Source organism: Leucoraja erinacea, chromosome 4, assembly GCF_028641065.1.
Source record: "Leucoraja erinacea ecotype New England chromosome 4, Leri_hhj_1, whole genome shotgun sequence".
NCBI lineage: Eukaryota > Metazoa > Chordata > Chondrichthyes > Rajiformes > Rajidae > Leucoraja > Leucoraja erinaceus.
Genome location: NC_073380.1, coordinates 58,656,661 through 58,674,895, shown reverse-complemented (window position 1 = coordinate 58,674,895; position 18,235 = coordinate 58,656,661). Strand labels below are relative to the sequence as shown.

Below are 18,235 nucleotides of genomic sequence, written 5' to 3'. Positions count from 1 at the left end.
AGAAAAATATTTGTGAAAACATTTCCAAATTAAGGATTAGAAGATAAGAGAATGATTTATGTTTTCTATAATGTTAGCAATGATGAAGAATGTAATCGAATCTCAACATGATCTTTTCCTGTATTTCTTTGTTTCGACATTATTTTTTTCCCATGGGGTCCATCTATGCCCCGTTTACCTTGCATGGTTGATCAGTTTTTATTTCTGATAGGGAATAGTAAAATTTGTCCAGCAAACTGTGCTGTGATCATTGTGCAATTTTCTTTTCAAATGCAGTGAGGATTTTGTTTTAATTCTGTGTTCTTATTCTAAAGTTTGGTTACATAACGTTTTGCCAGAATGACGATTATTGGAAGGAAGTAGCATAACTTTCCCAATTAATTGGCTCTTGAACAGGCATGAAAGTTTAAAAATGTAGGCATGTTTAAATTAAAATAGTATTTGCATAACTTGATACTTTCATTCTGGCTTACTGTTAATATTGCAAATGTAATACAGAATCTTCGAGATCTGCCTCCAAATAAGATCTATCTAAATAAAGTTCTTATCAAATTTTCTATCCTTCTCGCTTTGTGGAACTGCCAAGTAAAAATGTTGAATACAATTGGACAACATCTAAATTCAATTTAATTACTGTGTCTGTGCCATAATAACTATTTACAGCTTTTTTAACGACACATGGTTTATAGGAAAGTGAAATGTGTGTTGTCTTTTGTATTGCAGGTAAAATGTGAAAAGTATTGGCCAAACACAAACGAGGAAACAATGGCGTTTGAAGATACTGAGTTCAGCTTAACATTATTATGTGAAGATGTAAAATCATACTACACTGTGCGACAGCTGGAATTGCAGAGACACTCTGTAAGGGAATTTTTAATAGAAGTGGTGGTAGTGACATTTAAATAGGTCTTATTTCATAGAATCACACAGCATATAAAGAGGCCACTCAGCCCAATTCGTCCAGACTGACCAGTGGACCAACTTCTGCATTAATCCCATCGCCCAATACTTAGTCCATAGCCTTCTATGCCGAGGCAAATAAAGTTCATCGAGACGCACATGTTGTCAGCAATCCAGCTTAAACCATTCTCTCAAGCAATACATTCCTGGTACTTGCCACTCTAGATGAAGTAGGTTTTAAAAAATGACAGCTAATTACAATGACCTCCCTACCCTGTATTCAGTGAGTTTACTTTATTGTCACTTGTACCAAGGTACAGCGAAAAGCTTTTGTCGGTGGACTGATTCGTGCTCCGATTACTGAAGGCCAGTAGTCCATATGCCCTACTAACTACATTACCTACCTGTGTTGCCATCTTTGTCGATATATGGACTGGTACTCCAAGCTCCTCTGTCCCTCAATACTCACTTAAATTGCACCGTTCATGGTATGTGTTTGAGCCTCATTCCTCTCCCAAAGTGCATTACCTCTCATTTGTCTGGATTAAATGCCACCTGCCATTTCTCAAACCAGCTTCTTCACTATTTATACTCCTTGCATTAACATTTTTAGTGTTAGATTTTTTCATTCTTATTTTTCTTAGTTTTTAATAAAGTTTGAAGGTAATGAATTGCATGTTTGGAATGTTTTACCCAAGTTCTTTTTCAAATGTTTTACTGATTTAATCTTTTTTGTACCAATAGACTGGAGAGACTCGAGAAATTTACCATTTTCATTATACCACTTGGCCTGACTTTGGGGTACCTGAATCCCCTGCTTCATTCCTTAATTTTTTGTTCAAAGTGAGAGAATCGGGCTGCTTGAACTCTGATTGTGGGCCTGCAGTAGTTCACTGCAGTGCAGGCATTGGACGATCTGGTACCTTTTCTTTGGTAGATACCTGCCTTGTTTTGGTGAGTGATCAGAAACGTAACTAATTATTGAAAGTACCACATGGTTGCCCATCAGTCAGAAGTCAGATTATATCCTATTGCAGTTAACCCTCGTTATAACAGCCATGGGTGGGAATGGCGTCCATCATTGCCGATAACCAAGTATGGGCTTTTCCCCCATTGACATCACTGCCTGGGTGTTGGGTCAGAATCCTGGAGCCCCGTCACTGAGAGCCCAGTGGGACCTCCCTCACCACACGGAGCGCAGCGGCCTAAGTAGGCTGGCCGGCACCACCTTGTCCAGAACAGCTGGGCAGCGGCAGTAATCGCTACTCCTGCTGCTGATTCCCACATTCAGAAGTTGAGAGCAAAATGGGAGGATTGGGGTGATGGGGTGAGGAAACTCTCTAAGTGAGATTCTAACGATCAACTGCCTGCCTGGAGTTCAGAGTGAAAGGACATAGTTGATTTAATGGGCTGTTCAACGGCTACCTGGTCCTTTATAATGCCATTCTCTGATTGGCACTGATGTTTGTGCAATCATTTAATACATAGAACAGTACAGTACAAGAACAGGCCCTTTAACCCCACAATGTCTGTGCCGAACATGATGCCATGACCATCACTTATCTACCTGCACATAACCCATATCCCTCCATTCCCTGCATATCCGTATGCCAATGCAGATTTTCAGGTCGGGTCAGGGGGAGTCCCCCCCGCCCTTCGTCATGGTTACCATGTAATCCCGTGCTACCTGCTCCATAGTCGGATAGTCAGTGACTAAACCGTCTCCCCCCCTGGTTTGCCAGGTGAGGAGGGGGCTGTGGACCCCCAGCAGGACCAAAAACAAGACCTGTCAAAGGGTGGATGAGCTTCTAGCGAGCCAACGGCCATCCACACTTCAGTAGAAGTTGCGATCACTGTTGTACATAGCATTGTAAGGAATGATGATAAAGCACACACACCAAAATCCTATACTTCCAGCGGCGGAAGTCCGCAGGAACTGGAGGACAGAGATGTGTGGTGCGTCCGTCACCGTTCCCGTTGGAAACCAGCACCACTGCGTCGCTAATGTTTTGAACAATGATGAATGAATACAAAAGTCTTTTAAATGCCACTAACGTGTCTGCTTCAACCACCGCCCTCAACAACCTATTCCAGGTACTCGCCAACCTCTGCAAAAACACCTTAACCCGCACATCTCCTTTAAACATTGCCCCCCTCACTTAAAGCTCTGCTCTCTAGTATTTGATTTTCCATCCTGAGAAAAAGATTCTGTTACTGTCTCCCCTATCTTTGCCTCTCATAATTTAATATACTCGGGTCTTCCCCACCCCCACCCCCCCGGGACCTCTGGCTTTCCAGAGAAAGCAATCCCAGTCTGTCTAACTTCTCCCCTGTAGCTAATAACTACTATACCTGGTATCATTCTAGTATACCTCTGCACCCTTTCCAAAGCCTCCACATCCATATTTTACATACACAGCCCCTCCCGACCCTTTCTCTGCAGAAATTCAAATGCAGCTTTGAGGATCCTGGGTCATGCCAGCCTAATAGAAACATAGAAAATAGGTGCAGGTGTAGAGGCCATTCGGCCCTTCGAGCCTGCACCGCCATTCAATATGATCACGGCTGGTCATCCAACTCAGTATCCTGTACCTGCCTTCTCTCCATACTTTCAGCCACAAGGGCCACATCAACTCCCTCTTAAATACAGCCAATGAACTGGCCTCAACTACCTTCTGTGGCAGAGAGTTCCAGAGATTCACCATGCTCTGTGTGAAAAATGTTTTTCTCATCTCGGTCTTAAAGGATTTCCCCTCTATCCTCAAACTGTGACCCCTTGTCCTGGACTTCCCCAACATCGGGAACAATCGTCCTGCATCTAGCCTGTCCAAACCCTTAAGAATTTTGTAAGTTTCTATAAGATCCCCCCTCAATCTCCTAAATTCTAGCGAGTACAAGCCGAGTCTATCCAGTCTTTCTTCCTATGAAAGTCCTGACATCCCAGGAATCAGTCTGGTGAACCTTCTCTGTACTCCCTCTATGGCAAGAATGTCTTTCCTCAGATTTGGAGACCAAAACTGTACGCAATACTCCTGGTGTGGTCTCACCCAGACCCTGTACAACTGCAGTAGAACCTCCCTGCTCCGAATGTTAGCACTCGGTACTTAATACTGTGTAAGGGCTTGTAGTGGTTCTGCTCACTATGAACAAATGTAGATATTTAAAAAATTGTGTCTGGTGACCAAATTGTTAGCCGAGTGTATTTCTTATAGATGGAGAAACGTCAAGATGCCTCTTCTGTGGACATCAGAGAAATACTATTGGAAATGAGGAAGTATCGGATGGGGCTCATACAAACTCCAGATCAGTTGAGATTTTCATACATGGCAGTTATAGAGGGAGCAAAATATATCATGGGAGATCCGTCGGTACAGGTAAAAGATGTTTATTCTCCTCTTTGATCCCTTAGGGTGAGAGTGTTGTATAGCACAAAAATGAAACTAAGAAATGCTAATTTGTTTCTAAATGGTGTGTGGCTAACTTTATGATTATGCTCCTCTCCTTTTCCCCAACCAGAGAGTGAATCTTTTCTCTGTATTTACCTTACCTATTTACTCTCATCATTTTTAAAGCTTAAAGTTTGGGATGGCACAGTGGCATAACGATAGAACTGCTGACTTACAGAACCAAAGACGCGGTTGCGATCCTGATTATGGGTGCTGTACTGAGTTTGTACGTTCCCACTGTAACCGCATGGGTTTTTTTCTCTGGTTCTCTGGTTTCCTTCCGCACTCAAGACGTACAAGTTTGTAGGTTAATGGGGTTAGGTAACAAAAAAAAAAAAATTCCCTGCTGTGTAGGATAGTATTTGTGTATTGGTGGGCCGAAGGGTCTGTTTCCTCTGGATCCCTATCTCTCTGAAGTCCAATTGTATAATCTTTAACTCTTCTCAATGGGATATGCTTATCTACCGTTACGCCTTAATTTATCTCTCAGCCTTGTTATCATTCTGGTAATTCTACAGCACCTCTTCCAAGATCAATAATCCTTTTGGTATCAATATATATCTTTCTACAATGTAATACTCCATCCGAGTCCTGACCAAGGCTTTGCACAGCTGCAACATCACTTTGTCAATTTTGAATTGCAGCTCCTTGAGATTAAGGCCAATAGTCCATTAATCTTTTTGATTACATGAGTGCTGGCTTGCAATGATTTGTGTGAATGAATACCCAAAATCATTTGTTCTACAACAGCTGCTTGTCCCACCATTAGTAAATATTGATTTGTCTTTCTTGGATCCCAAAGGATGATCTCACATTTCCCAGACCGAACCGCATCTTCCTTAGTTTTGCTAAACTACTTGGTCTGTCTGTTATTATGTATAGATTATAATTTTGCTCTGATTGTATGAGTGAAATAAATTTGCCCTTCAATGTTACCAGTCTAATGCTGTATGCCTTTGGGTTACTCCAGCACGATGACAGCACTCTATCAGATGTGCTGCCTCAAATGCAGCTGATGTCATCAAAACCCCACATTTCTTGGCCACACTTTCATTTTGCTGCAACCTGTGGTAAGAAGGTTGAGGAACTTGAGAATCGTGACCACCATGTTCAAGAAAAGCTTCCCATTATCATCAGGCTCTTGAACCTTAACCACTACCTCAGCAACTATGATCTTTTATGGACACAAAGTGCTGGAGTAACTCAAAGTAGGCATGCCTTGAAGATTTTGCAGTGGAGCAGTCAAAATGTAGAAACGAGGAACTGCAGATGCAGGTTTGCACAAACGGATACAAAGTCTCGAGTAACTCAGTGGGTCGTATCTCTGGAGATTTCGGATAGGTGATGTTTCAAGTCGGGACTCTTCTTCAGGCACAACAAGGGTCCCCACTTGAAATGCATATGAAGCGTTTTCATCAAATCAATTCCTTCCGTGGGTCCTGTGCATGTTGTGAATTGTCCCTCTCCCAATTTATCTTGAAGTTTTACCATTATTATAATATGACAGATTGGTCGATGGTGGAGATCATTATTGGTTAACATTAAATCTTGTAATCTTTTAATATAAAGAAAGTAACTTTTCATGTTTTCCAGCCAAGTGGATGGCCAAGAGTAAATGAAAAAACTCTTATTTTATCCTTTTCTGCATCTATATAATGTGATTGAGCATTACATAATTTGAATTATTTCCCGTGGTTCTGACATGTTGAGACAAATAGCTTTCTAAAAACAATTTCACTTTGTGCAAATGCAGTTTTAATCTTTTGTAATATAAATCATACTTTTTTGAGAATTTTTCATTTTTCGAGTGCTATAAAGTTTGTTGGTCATTTACAGGGTTGAATTCTTTTATATTAACTTAGTTGTAATCCATAGTTCATTCAAAGATTCATTAAAGTTATGTTACAACTTGGTGTCAGGATGTGTTGGATACTTGCGATTTTTTGGTAACATCAAAATTGAAACTTATTGTGATCTGAAAACTAATGGTGAAGCAATGTTATGGATTTTGACTGTGAAAAATTAAGTTAATAAATTATAGAAGCAGAATCGGGCCATTCGGCCCACCGAGTACTCTGCCATTCAATCATGGCTGATCTATCTTTCCCTCTCAACTACATTCTTCTGCCGTCTCCCCATAACCCCTGACACCCATACTAATCAAGAAGTTTGAAATTCCTGCTGTGTCCTAACCGGGTGAGAGATTGACAAGGCAATTTGTATAAGGAATACTTTGTCTGATGAAAGCTTTTTAAATGATTTGCTACTTTTGCTATAATGAGACTTTGCATGTTTTTACTCATTGCAGGTTGCTTTCATTATCATGATTAAAGTAGGAGCAAAGAATGATTTAAATTTTGTTGTTTCTTAACAGAAAAGATGGAAAGAGCTTTCCAATGAAGACCAAGTTCCTGTACCAGACCATGCGCCTCCACCTCCCCAACCTCCTAAACGGGCCCTTCCCCGACATAACGAGAATAGGGCCCCTCATTTATCGGCAGAGGAAGCAGCAGATGCAGAAAACAACATTTCTACAGAAGAAAGTTCAGTACAAGAAAAGGAAGATAGCAAAACAGAGTATGTAAAGTGAGTTTGTGTTTTCCAAAAGAAACCAACTAAAATAGTCACCTTTTTTAACTACCCCCTTTATATTTTGAGCTCTTAACTTTGGACTTTCTTGTACCAGAAGGAATAGCAGATGCTGGTTTACACCGAAGATAGACACAAAATGCTGGATTAACTCAGCAGATCAGGCAGCATCTCCGGACAAATGAAATAGGTGAAGTTTCGGGTCGAGAGCCAAAATGTCACCTATTCCTTTTCTCCAGAGATGCTGCCTTACCCGATGAGTTGCTCCAGCATTTTGTGTCTTTCCTTGGACTTGTGGTGATGATATTTACATAGTTTCCTGCTGTTACTAATGTGCTTACGTGGCTGGGAGTTTCCTATGTTGTGCAAACACGATTGACAACGTAATTTCATTCGATTTGGTGAAATAATCTGAAGTAAAAATTTCGGACATGATGCCCACTTTCTATTGTTTTAAAGTAATGCTAGTAGTTATATCTTTATTTTAAACCCATCAACTCCAAATTTACTTTTTACCTTGCAAAATCAAGAGAGAATATTTTTAATCTCTATCTAACATTTGGATAGTAAGAACATAATTTACCATGCAGTGAACTTTAGGAGGGATATGGATTATGTGCAGGTAAATAAGAGATGGTCTTGGCACCATGTTCAGCACAGACATTATGGGCCGAAGGGCTTGCTCTTGTGCTGTTCTATATTCTATGGTCAGTATTTAAAATAAAATTCCAACCTTTAAAGGAATAGTGCCATAGTACTTAAATTTTAATAATTTGTTTTTATGTGCTGTCACTTGAATCTATCAATTTTTCACATTTAAGACATCGTAATAATGTTTATCATTAAAGGTTCCTTCCATACCTTGGAGTAAGTAAGGCTTCCTGAAAATGTACTTTCCCAAATTTTTAAAACAAGTATGTTTGCAAGAGAATTCTAATATTTTTGCCTCCTACCACTAGTATTTTGCCAATTACTGTTCTATGATGTCTATATGACGGTATCTTGTTAATGTTTTTAAAGTTTTTTCAGAAAAATGTGTTTCTAAAAGACATGCAGATTTGTGGGTTAATTTGCTTCAAGTTTGCTCTCATGATGAGAAAGCTGGATCACATAGGCGGTCACGGTGGCGTAGCGGTAGAGTTGCTACCAGACAGCGAATGCAGCGCCGGAGACTCGGGCTCAACCCCGACAATGGGTGCTGTCTGTACAGAGTTTGTACATTCTCCCCGTGACCTGCGTGGATTTTCTCCGAGATCTTCGCTTTTCTACCACACTCGAAAGACATACAGGTTTGTAGGTTAATTGGCTTGGTAAATGTAAAAATTTGTCCCCAGTAGGTGTAGGATAGTGTTAATGTGCGGGGATTGCTGCTCGGTGCAGATCAGGTGGGCCGAAGGGCCTGTTTCTGTGCTGTATCTCTAAACTGAACTGAAACTAATAACATAAAATGAGTGTGAACAGATGATCAATAGGGCAGCACAGGGAGGCAGTGGTAGAACTACTGCCTTACAGCGCCAGCGACCCGGGTTCGATCCTGACCACGGGTGCTGTCTGTACGGAGCTTGTACCTTCTCCCTGTGACTACGTGGGTTTTCCCTGCGTATTCTGGTTCCCTCCCACACTCCGAAAACGTACAGGTTTGTAGGTTAAAGGTACACAAAATTGCTGGAGAAACTCAGCGGGTGCAGCAGCATCTATGGAGCGAAGGAAATAGGCAACGTTTCGGGCCGAAACCCTTCTTTTCGGGCCGAAACCCAGAGTCTGAAGCCCGAAACGTTGCCTATTTCCTTCGCTCCATAGATGCTGCTGCACCCGCTGAGTTTCTCCAGAAATTTTGTGTACCTTCGATCTTCCAGCATCTGCAGTTCCTTCTTGAACAGGTTTGTAGGTTAATTGGCTTCTGTAAATTGTGATTGGACAGTGCGAGCGCACAGGGTGATCGCTGCTCAGCGCGGACTCGGTGAGCCAAAGTGTCTGTTACCACACTGTATATCTAAAGTCAAGGAAATTGTTGACATGAACTTGGTAGGGTGAAGGACCTGTTTTCATGCTGCACTTCTAAACTAAATTAAACTAAATCAAATCATAAAGGATAAATTGTTTGAAACACACAGCTTTACAGTATTAAAGCTTTGAATCTTTTTGTTTCTTTCCTTCCAGATGTTGCATCATGTACGAGGCACCGATTCCCAGACCTCCACTGATAATGGTTTAAGTTGATGACTAGGAAATGTATGATTTGGTCGCTCAATCATTAAGTCTTTGAAATCCACCATGTACAGATGAGGCATAGTTGGCTGCCTTTTCAATTTTCTTGATCAGATATGTTGCAGCAAAGGACCTCATTGAGTCTTCTTATGGTGCAAATCAATTTGGTTCCACTCCCCAGATTTATGTAGAAGTGCCGATTTATTATTTTCCCTTGAGCTTATCACAGGTGTGTGTCCCAGTAAATCTGAGGTTTCAGGTTCTAGCCCTATGTGATGTATAATTGAGAAGTAAACTCTATCCATTTCATTTTGTACAGTTCTTGAATAGCTTATTGTTTATTACTCTCTCAGTATCACTTTCTTGTTTGTCTTTCAGTAACGTCCGTAAACGACACCGCGAGGATAGGATAGCAAATACATCGCAGAAAGTACAGCGAATGAAACAGAAGCTTAATGAAACTGAGGTGAAACGAAAAAGGTGGTTATATTGGAAACCTATTCTCGTTAACATTGCTGCAGTTACTACCCTTGCAATTGGAGCTGTTGTTTGCTGCTCTTTGTATTTTCAGTGATCAATTTGTAACTTCATTTAAGGGTCTACAGTAGCATATTGCATCTGAGGTTTCGGATACTGAGGATTGGTGTCTCCCCTGCACAAGAACTGAATGTTTTTTCAGAATTGACAGGTCGGGGAAGAATACAGTAGGGTGGAGCTAACCGTTTAGTTTTAACTCAGAAGTTTGCAACATAGTTTCTCAGGTTTGTCAGATGTCTGAATATTCGAAACCACCAGACAAAAAAAAAAAATTCTGTTGTAAATGAACTATCAGACCTGTGCTGCAATAAATCTTTGGTTAAACGTTGTGCTTCCATTAAAAGCAGTCTTTCTCCTGTTCTTGAGATTTTCCAAAAGGATGTTGGTGTCTTATTTTTGCTTCATGATGGCATGTCTCTGCTGGCAGGTTGGACATTTTCAAAGTGCGTTCTAATCGGTAGAGAGGTTTGAATATCCATGCCAGTAAAAGATAAACCAGCAAGGAACAGAAAACAACTACTTTGCATGCCTTGTTGCTGGGTTCTTTACTGCTTTAGCCTACTGCTCTTCTGCATTTTTTCCTCAAACGTTTACTTCCTGACCAGCAGAATTGCTGTGCACTTAAAGCATTTGTTTGCATTAATAAAGTCACTTCTGGCTTAACATTTTCAAAGTTATTTTAGGTCACATATTTTCCATTTTGTTTATAACCCTGTATAAAAAAAAATACAGCTATTAATTTGGCAAAGGCTTTGGAAGTCTTTTGGAAATATAATTTTTAATTTTCTAAACAAAGTGACCTAAGTATGGTTGATTATTTACTGTATTATTGTGGATGTCGAAAATACTAGTTAATTCCTTAACCCATAGAGCTGTTCAATCACAATTATTAATTTCTTTTCAGCAGGACTTTCATTTTCAGTCCTGTAAAGCACATCTCTCAACTTTTACTTGGAAATTTTCAATTCAACTTCCTATTTAGTCCACAGGGATAAAATATCTGTATTTAAAGTTAAGTCATGTATTTTATTTTAAAAGTACATAGTCCATTATAAAGAGATTGATGTATAAATGCTGGCAAGACATCCAAAGTTGCTTCTGTGGGTTAAAGAGTTGAGAAGTGTTTCTTGCTAGTTAATAATGTCACTATCCCAAGATGGTACAATCTTATGTATTGGGCAAGGAAAGGGTAATCTGTTCAAAATGACACCAGCTCGCATTTAAAATTTGTTATAACTTTACATTCCAGAAAGACCAGCTGAATAAAATTCACTCTTGAGTAGTATCTTATATTGTATGTCTCTGTTGGGGATGATGCATCATCTACATGATGAGGGTTCTTGTAAACCACTACATCGGAACCTGTTAATGAAAATTGTTGGTCTGCTTCGCAGTACATGTTGTATCCTGAATCATTGCTACTCAATATGATTAGTGAACTTTTTAAATAGATTAACGTTCCTTAATGATAGAAATCTGGTAAGGCACATTAGTTTTTTATTAAGTTTTAGAATATTTCTGCGTGTCTTCAAAGAGAAATGTTTCTAATTTTTGAACCTAACCCTAAAGGGGGTAAGAAGTTGTTAACTTTGAAAATCATGCACTGATGCTAAAAATGGGTGGTATCAAAATATGAGTAAGAATTGGCCACCATCAGCAGTATGTAATGCATTAAATACATACAAGAATATTTTTATACTTCGGCAATGAGGCCAAGAATGTTGCTCCCCTATTTCCTGAATGTGGCAGGTGGCATATTAATGGGCAATGTTTGGTTTTCACGTATCGAGTAAGCAATCTTCTCATTAATTTTAAAAAAGAGGTTCAGGACAAAGACCGTTTGACAGAACTTGTTGCTGATGTATTTTGCAATAGATTTGTGATGACAGTTTATTGCTGTGATCAGTGTGAGATGCAGCTCATTTGTTAATCTCCAGTTTGGATTTTATTATTCATGAACAATTCCCAGTGTATGTTGCTATAAGAGCTTATATATAAGCAGAAGTAAACTGCTCGATTATAACCTTCTACCTCGGTGCTTCTCTGCCTAATGTCCACTCTCCTAGTTTCCTGTGGATTCCAAACATCAGCCTTGTTTTGAGATACTAAACTATTTAGATATAGAGCAGGTTGCAGCTTACCATGAAGTAGTTCACAGGACATCTCGAGAAAAGTACATGTCAATCAGCATCTCCAACATCTCCAACATAATCTGACAGTTTTGCCAAGCAGATTCAATGTACATGCAGAGCAGAAGCAGGCTAAAATCAGGTGACTTTACCTGTTAGGAGTAGCCACAGTGGGGAAGAAATACTGACAAGGTACTGAACCTTTTCAGAAGGTGTTTTCATAAGAGCCTGCTTCATGATTTTTTTCCCCAACTTATCTCAAATGGAAACATTGCAATATATTATTGGTCATGGAGTAATACAAAATTATATGCATAGTATTTGCATTGTTTTTTTGAAAAATGCATGCTTGATTTCAGCACCCCTACCTCAAGATGTCAAGGTTTTTTCTTTATTTTTTATTTAAAGGGTAAGTAGAGGAGGTAATTGTGACCTGGATCAGATCAGCCAAACCCTTATTGAATGGTGTGGCAAACTTGAAGGGAACCTTCTTAATTATGTTCTATTGGCACAACCCATTTATGGTCAAGGCAGTTTCCAAACTCAGTAATTACTGATATAATTATGGTGGCCAAGTGGGTGTTCATTTGACCACGCCATCTATGGACATACACTTATGCTTATGAAATGAATAGTTATGGAACCATCATGTTGTGGACTTGTACAAGAAGATTGTTGTCTCGAAGCCAATAGTATTTGCATTTTTTAAACAGAAAATGCATGAAATACTGTGGGATAAATAGTTTGATCAATTTATAATCCAGAGATGACACCTTTATTTTGTGCATTTAAGCAATGGCACTCTTTGGCTGGTGGGAGATACTGACCAGGAATAGCTTTTTTTTTAATAGGAAGATGGTCTTATAAACCTCGAGAATGGATACTTAATCTAAAAGAACTTGGAAATTACCAGTTGTGTTAAAATCTCATGAACTGTGGTTTTAAAAGGTGTTCTGAGTAATAATACAGTACTGATAGTGAGTTCTGTTTGGTGTCATGGTCGAGCACAGGAACAGATCTTTTGGCCCACGATGTCTGCCAATCGTGATACAAAATAAAACTAATTCCATCTGCCATCATGTGGTCTATAGGCCTCCATTCCCTGCTTGTACATGTATCTATCTAAATGCCTCTAAAATGTTCTTGCTGTATCTGCTTCCACCACCTCTCCAGGTAGCACATTCCATGCACCATCCTGTTGCCTCTTAAATGTCCTTTTTTTTGCATTTTCCACTTCTCACCTTGAAGCTATGTCCTCTGATAATTGATCTTTCTAACCTGGGAGAAAGCCATTCTACCCTATCTACGCCTCTCATCATTTTATATACTTCCATCAGGTTGGCCTTCAGCCTCTGACACTTCAGAGAAAACAATCCAAGTTTGTCCAATCGCTCCTTGTAGCTAATGCGTAATAAGAAGGAACTGAAGATACTAGTTTGTGCCAAAGATGGACATGAAATGCTAGAGTAAGTCAGTGGGTCTGGAGAAAATGAAAGGTGATGTTTCGGGTTGGCACCCTTCTTCAGGCTCTGAAGACTGAGTCTGAAGAAGGGTCCAAACCCAAAACATTACCCATCAATTTTCTCCAGAGATGCTGCCTGACCTGCCTAGTTACTCCAGTATTTTGTGTCTCTAATCCAAGCAGCATTCTGGTAAACCTCTGTTGCATCCTCTCCAAAGCCGCAACATCCTTTCTTTAATGGGCCGACCAGAGCTGCACACAATACTCCCAAATGTCCCCTAAACAAAGTTGTGTTTTTGTTTAATACAAGTGCAACATGACTTTCTGGCACGTTCCAGATTTTTTGTTTTGTTTTGTTTTTAAATAAAATTTGACCAAACTACACAACGTGGCTACTGCAGCAATGGTACTTCTGGTGAATGTATTGAAGTGGAAGAAATGAGATGCAAGATGGTTGGCAGAAGTTGAATGGGATGCAATGAAAATGGCTGGAGTTAACACTATGAAATTAATATGAATTGGGAAGTGTTAACTGTCCATGATTTCTGAAGGAAGTAAATAAAATGTTTTTAAAGAGGAGCAGAGTTACGGACTGGACAGCAAGGAAACAGATACTTTGGCCCAAAGGGCCCAAGATGATTGTGGTGATCATCTACACAATTCCCATTTGGTCATCACCCCATTATTCCTTTCTTATCTAAATACCTGTCCAGATGCCTTTTAACCATTGCGATTATATTTTGCTCAGGCAGCTCGTTCCATATAATCACCTGTGTGTAAAAACTTGATTCTTTAAAATTCTCTCCTCCTCTCACCTTGGGCCTATGCCCTGTAAGACCATGTAACTCTGACCCTCCATTCCAGGCAACAACATGCTGAAACGCTTTGGCACACTTACTAATGCAACAATATCTGTTTCCTGTAGAGTGATGATCAGAGCTGCACACCATACCCTAAAATATGTTGTACAGCTACAACATGACATCCCAATTCTTATACTCAATGCCTCTGCTTTTCAAGGCAAGCATGCCATTCAAGCATGCCAAATACCTTTGTCACCACCCTATCCACTTGTGTCTCCCTTTTCAGTGGGCTATAGACTTGCACGTGAGGTGGTTAAGTTTGTGATGGAAGGAAAACCTGCTAAGAAATATGGGAAGAGAGGCTTCACTCATTGCTGTCTTTACCGGTCACGTCATGGGATGCTGTTCTTCCACTGAGTCCACATCCTGGGAGGTGAACTGATCATTCATGTCATCAAGCTGTTTCTTTGCCCATCTTGGAAATCTTCTTGGCCATCCTTCAACCCAACAGCAAACATCTTGACTATCTATTAAATATTGTTTGTGGTTGCTGGATTATCCAAGAAGCTATCCTTTTTATTAAAAAAAAATAGCCCCTAGGGCTAAATAACTCAAAAGACAATTATTTATTTACACAGCCACTAAACCAATCAACACTTTTGTTATCCCTCCAGTATTCAAATACTTCACCTGAATGGCTTTTAAACCAATTGTAAATCAGTAGAAAGAAAAGTGACCTACATTTATGCACTGCCTTTCACGTATTCAAAATCTTCCAAAGAGCTTTACAGCTGAAGAAGTAATCCACATTCTTGTTTCCGCAATAACCTTTTTGATATGTGACCTTGGTAATCAGATTCTTCTTAAATATTTACTTCTTTGTCTTATCACTGACTGGCTTAAATCTGCACCCTGGAAAATTTCCCAGCGCAGGCCATTGGGTGATCATCAAGTAAACTACTTAAAGTTATAAAATCATTTCAGTTATTTTGCGTGGGGGAACAGATGGAAATTTTGGGATTTCACAAAATAGGAGTGATTAAATTGACCAACAAAAGTAATGGCAAAGGGTTGGCATATGGCAATAATATTTTTCCATTATTATTTACATTCATATTTTCATCAATAATTATTTCTTGTTACACATCAGGTAAAGTATCATACACAATAATGTCATGTCTGTGGACAGAAAGTCTGTCGTGCACAATTTAGATTTTTATTCCAGTTTTCAACCATAAGAACAAGTTTGAATTCAAACTTTATAGAACAATGTTTCTTTTTTATCATAAATCCATGTGTTTAAGCATCACATTAAAAACAAAATGTTTCTCTTCAACTGCAGGTCCAAACTGAGGAATGATGAGGAAAATTAAAACTTTTAAAATCTCATTTTAGTGTAAGATGTCTGTGGTGCATCTTAAATTTGATTAAACATGGTCATATTCCTAATATGCATTGTCGTAACTTACTAAATATTTTATATAATTCATAGAAGAGCTATATTTTTTAATCCCATGAAGATATGCCACAGTTTTAATTAAAGATAGTTTAAAATTTTCTGCAAATATTTTACTGTGATAAATTGTTCAAGGCTAAAAAATTTCTTGCAACATTTAATTATATTTGTTTTGCCTATTATAGACATGATGTTAACAAGTGTAACACTTCCTCATGCAAAAAGTAATCGTCTCCTAATACGCTTACAGTTTCTAGACGGGATAGTGCAGGTGGGCAAATGTCACTTTGGATGCTGTGAAAGACAAGACTCTTCTCTTTGGCAGGATAGGCCATATCCTGACTCATAAGTGTTCACCTCAGTCTCTATATGGATCAAAAATATGTCCCCATGATCTTATAACTGGCAGAAAATAGATGAATACAAATATTATCGATTGACTTCACTGTAAAACAAAGTAATTGGAAATCTTGAGGTGTGCCAATACTCTTTAATATTTCTCCCAAATCTGTATTATTGAAACAGAATCAGTGTTAATAATCTCCTATGTAATAGTGCACGTGCCACCTGTCTTTTTCCAAGGTATTAAAATTTGTGAATTTGAAATTCGTGGTTCTACTCTTTTATTAAAATGTTCCTTTGCTTCAGGATTCATACTTGCGTGTGACATGTTCATCTCTGCATCGTCCCTGCAACTGGCCATGCAGTGAAGTGGGTTTTTTGGTGGGTGGACCCCACAGTTCCACTGATTCATCCTGTACACACCAGGACAATTGCGAGCAGGTGGGGCTAGTGTAGATGGGACATGATGGGCTGAAGGGCCTGTTTCCACGCTGTAAGACTATGACTGCCGCTATTACAATAAAGCTGTTAACATGAATGGAGAACAAATGCAAGCTACTGACAAATTGTGATCCACACGCAAACAATTAATACAACTGTTCTTTCAAACTATTTGGATGTCAAGTTACACAATCCAGTTAATCTACTCAGACCATCTGAAAAAATTCAAAATCAATAACATTATCTAAAGACCAGGATATTTTTTTTCCATTGGTTTCTTGATTGCAGTGCTTGTGAAGTACTTAGTAATGTGTCGATACAGTGGAACTGTTGCATTGAATAAATGTTTTATGTTCTGTATTGTATGTCATAGGCTAAAGACTGTCTGACTGCTAACTCCACACAACAGATGCCACATTCTGCACCTATTTTTATCAGCCGTGGAAAATGACGAAAAATACCGTACAAGGACAGTGAGGTCCGCTAAGCAGGGGACCTCAATGTAACTGTTTACAGCGTAAACTACTAGATGCAGGAGACAAAACACATACCTGACCCCACGGGACTTCTGCAGAGGGTGGATTTCATGTATTGTCACATGTTTTATAAAGCTTATCGTCTGCGCCTTGCCAAAAAAGTTAAAAGAAGGCTTTGTACTTTAGTCATTTCACTGTGTTGTATTTTTATACCTTTTGATCTGCATTAAATGTTCTGGATTAAAAAATAATTGTGATTGCTCTTCTTTAAGTGGAAACCCACAAAGATTATCTATAATTAACTAATATTGTTTATTTTAAGTTACCTTTAATCATTGCATGTTAACGGCGAGTGTACATAAGTACATGAATTACTGGTTTTATTTTCTGTACATGCAGTTAGTTAATCTTCCTGTTTAAGTCAATAAATTTATAATTCTGCTTTATTGATCATATGGGTGATTGCCTTGAATTGCCCTGGTCTTTATGGAATCAATGTTTGACTTGAAAGTATTAACCCGAGAAATCCAGGTTCCAGAGCCATGGACAAAGGATGGAGATGTGTAGCCTGTGGTGAAGAAGTGTGATTTGGATGTGATAATAATCCCATGATCCTGCTCCTTTTCTGGTCCATGCTGGAAGTCAACAGGCTTACGCTGAAGTTAAGGTAACGCTGGCGAGTACCTTCGGTGAAACCATTAGGTAGAGTCATGGAGCAATGTTTTTTGTTTGATAAATCACTGGATTCAGACAACAGAGTGAATAACAAGGTATTTTATGGCATTACCAAATAAGGCACATAGTATCCTTGTATGCACTCGCAAATCCCAAGTACGCCATCCTTTATGGCATTTCTTATCTCAGCAGACCGTGCCATGTCCCCTCCCAGAGCTCATCATAAGCCCCTTGTCTGCAGCGTTTCTGCACTACTAGCTGTAGGGGGCGCAGGTGGTCCGCACAACGTGTTGTACTCAGCAAAACAAGATGTTCCTCGGCATTGCAAGTTCCCAGGCATGAACAGGTGCAAATACATCTCCCACTTGTATTGAACATCTTGTTTGTGAAGGGTTTGGAATGTTGTACTGCTAATTTGGCTGATAAACTACATTTTAACTGAAATGGTCTGTTTTTTAAAATGCATAATGAAACGGGCCCTTTGGGCTGTCCATGCTGACCATCTTATCTATCTATCTTTTATATTTAACTATTAAAACTCGTTTGTTGGTTTGTAACTGGTTCTGTTTCGCGAAAATTCGCTTAAGCTGTTTGTGAATTTACTCCTCCACCCTTTGCCGTAACGGAGACATTTTTACATATTCCTGTAGAGTTTTTCCTCCACATTTTGTTTTGAAAATGAGAAAAATGGGTTATTTCCTCGCTTTTTTTTTTAGTAAAAAACATTTTAAAAAAAATGTAAAATCAAGCTGCTGCATGAGTCGCACTGCC

General features: G+C 39.2%; 1 protein-coding gene across 7 annotated transcripts in view; it reads left to right on the top strand.

Moving 5' to 3' along the window:
- ptpn2b (protein tyrosine phosphatase non-receptor type 2b) overlaps positions 1 to 17,040 on the top strand; it is a 60,759-nt gene extending 43,719 nt beyond the window's left edge. For 2 of the 7 annotated variants that reach the window (XM_055634350.1, XM_055634357.1), the window contains 5 exons: positions 724 to 861; positions 1,645 to 1,854; positions 4,113 to 4,274; positions 6,721 to 6,932; positions 9,522 to 10,965. In XM_055634350.1, the coding sequence (XP_055490325.1) occupies positions 724 to 861; positions 1,645 to 1,854; positions 4,113 to 4,274; positions 6,721 to 6,932; positions 9,522 to 9,717 (918 nt within the window). In that variant the 3' untranslated portion in view covers positions 9,718 to 10,965. Of the gene's footprint in view, positions 1 to 723; positions 862 to 1,644; positions 1,855 to 4,112; positions 4,275 to 6,720; positions 6,933 to 9,521; positions 10,966 to 15,416 lie in introns of those variants that run through there. The other 5 variants (XM_055634356.1, XM_055634355.1, XM_055634353.1 and 2 more) reach the window with 5 other exon arrangements.
- Positions 17,041 to 18,235: the final 1,195 nt, after the last annotated feature.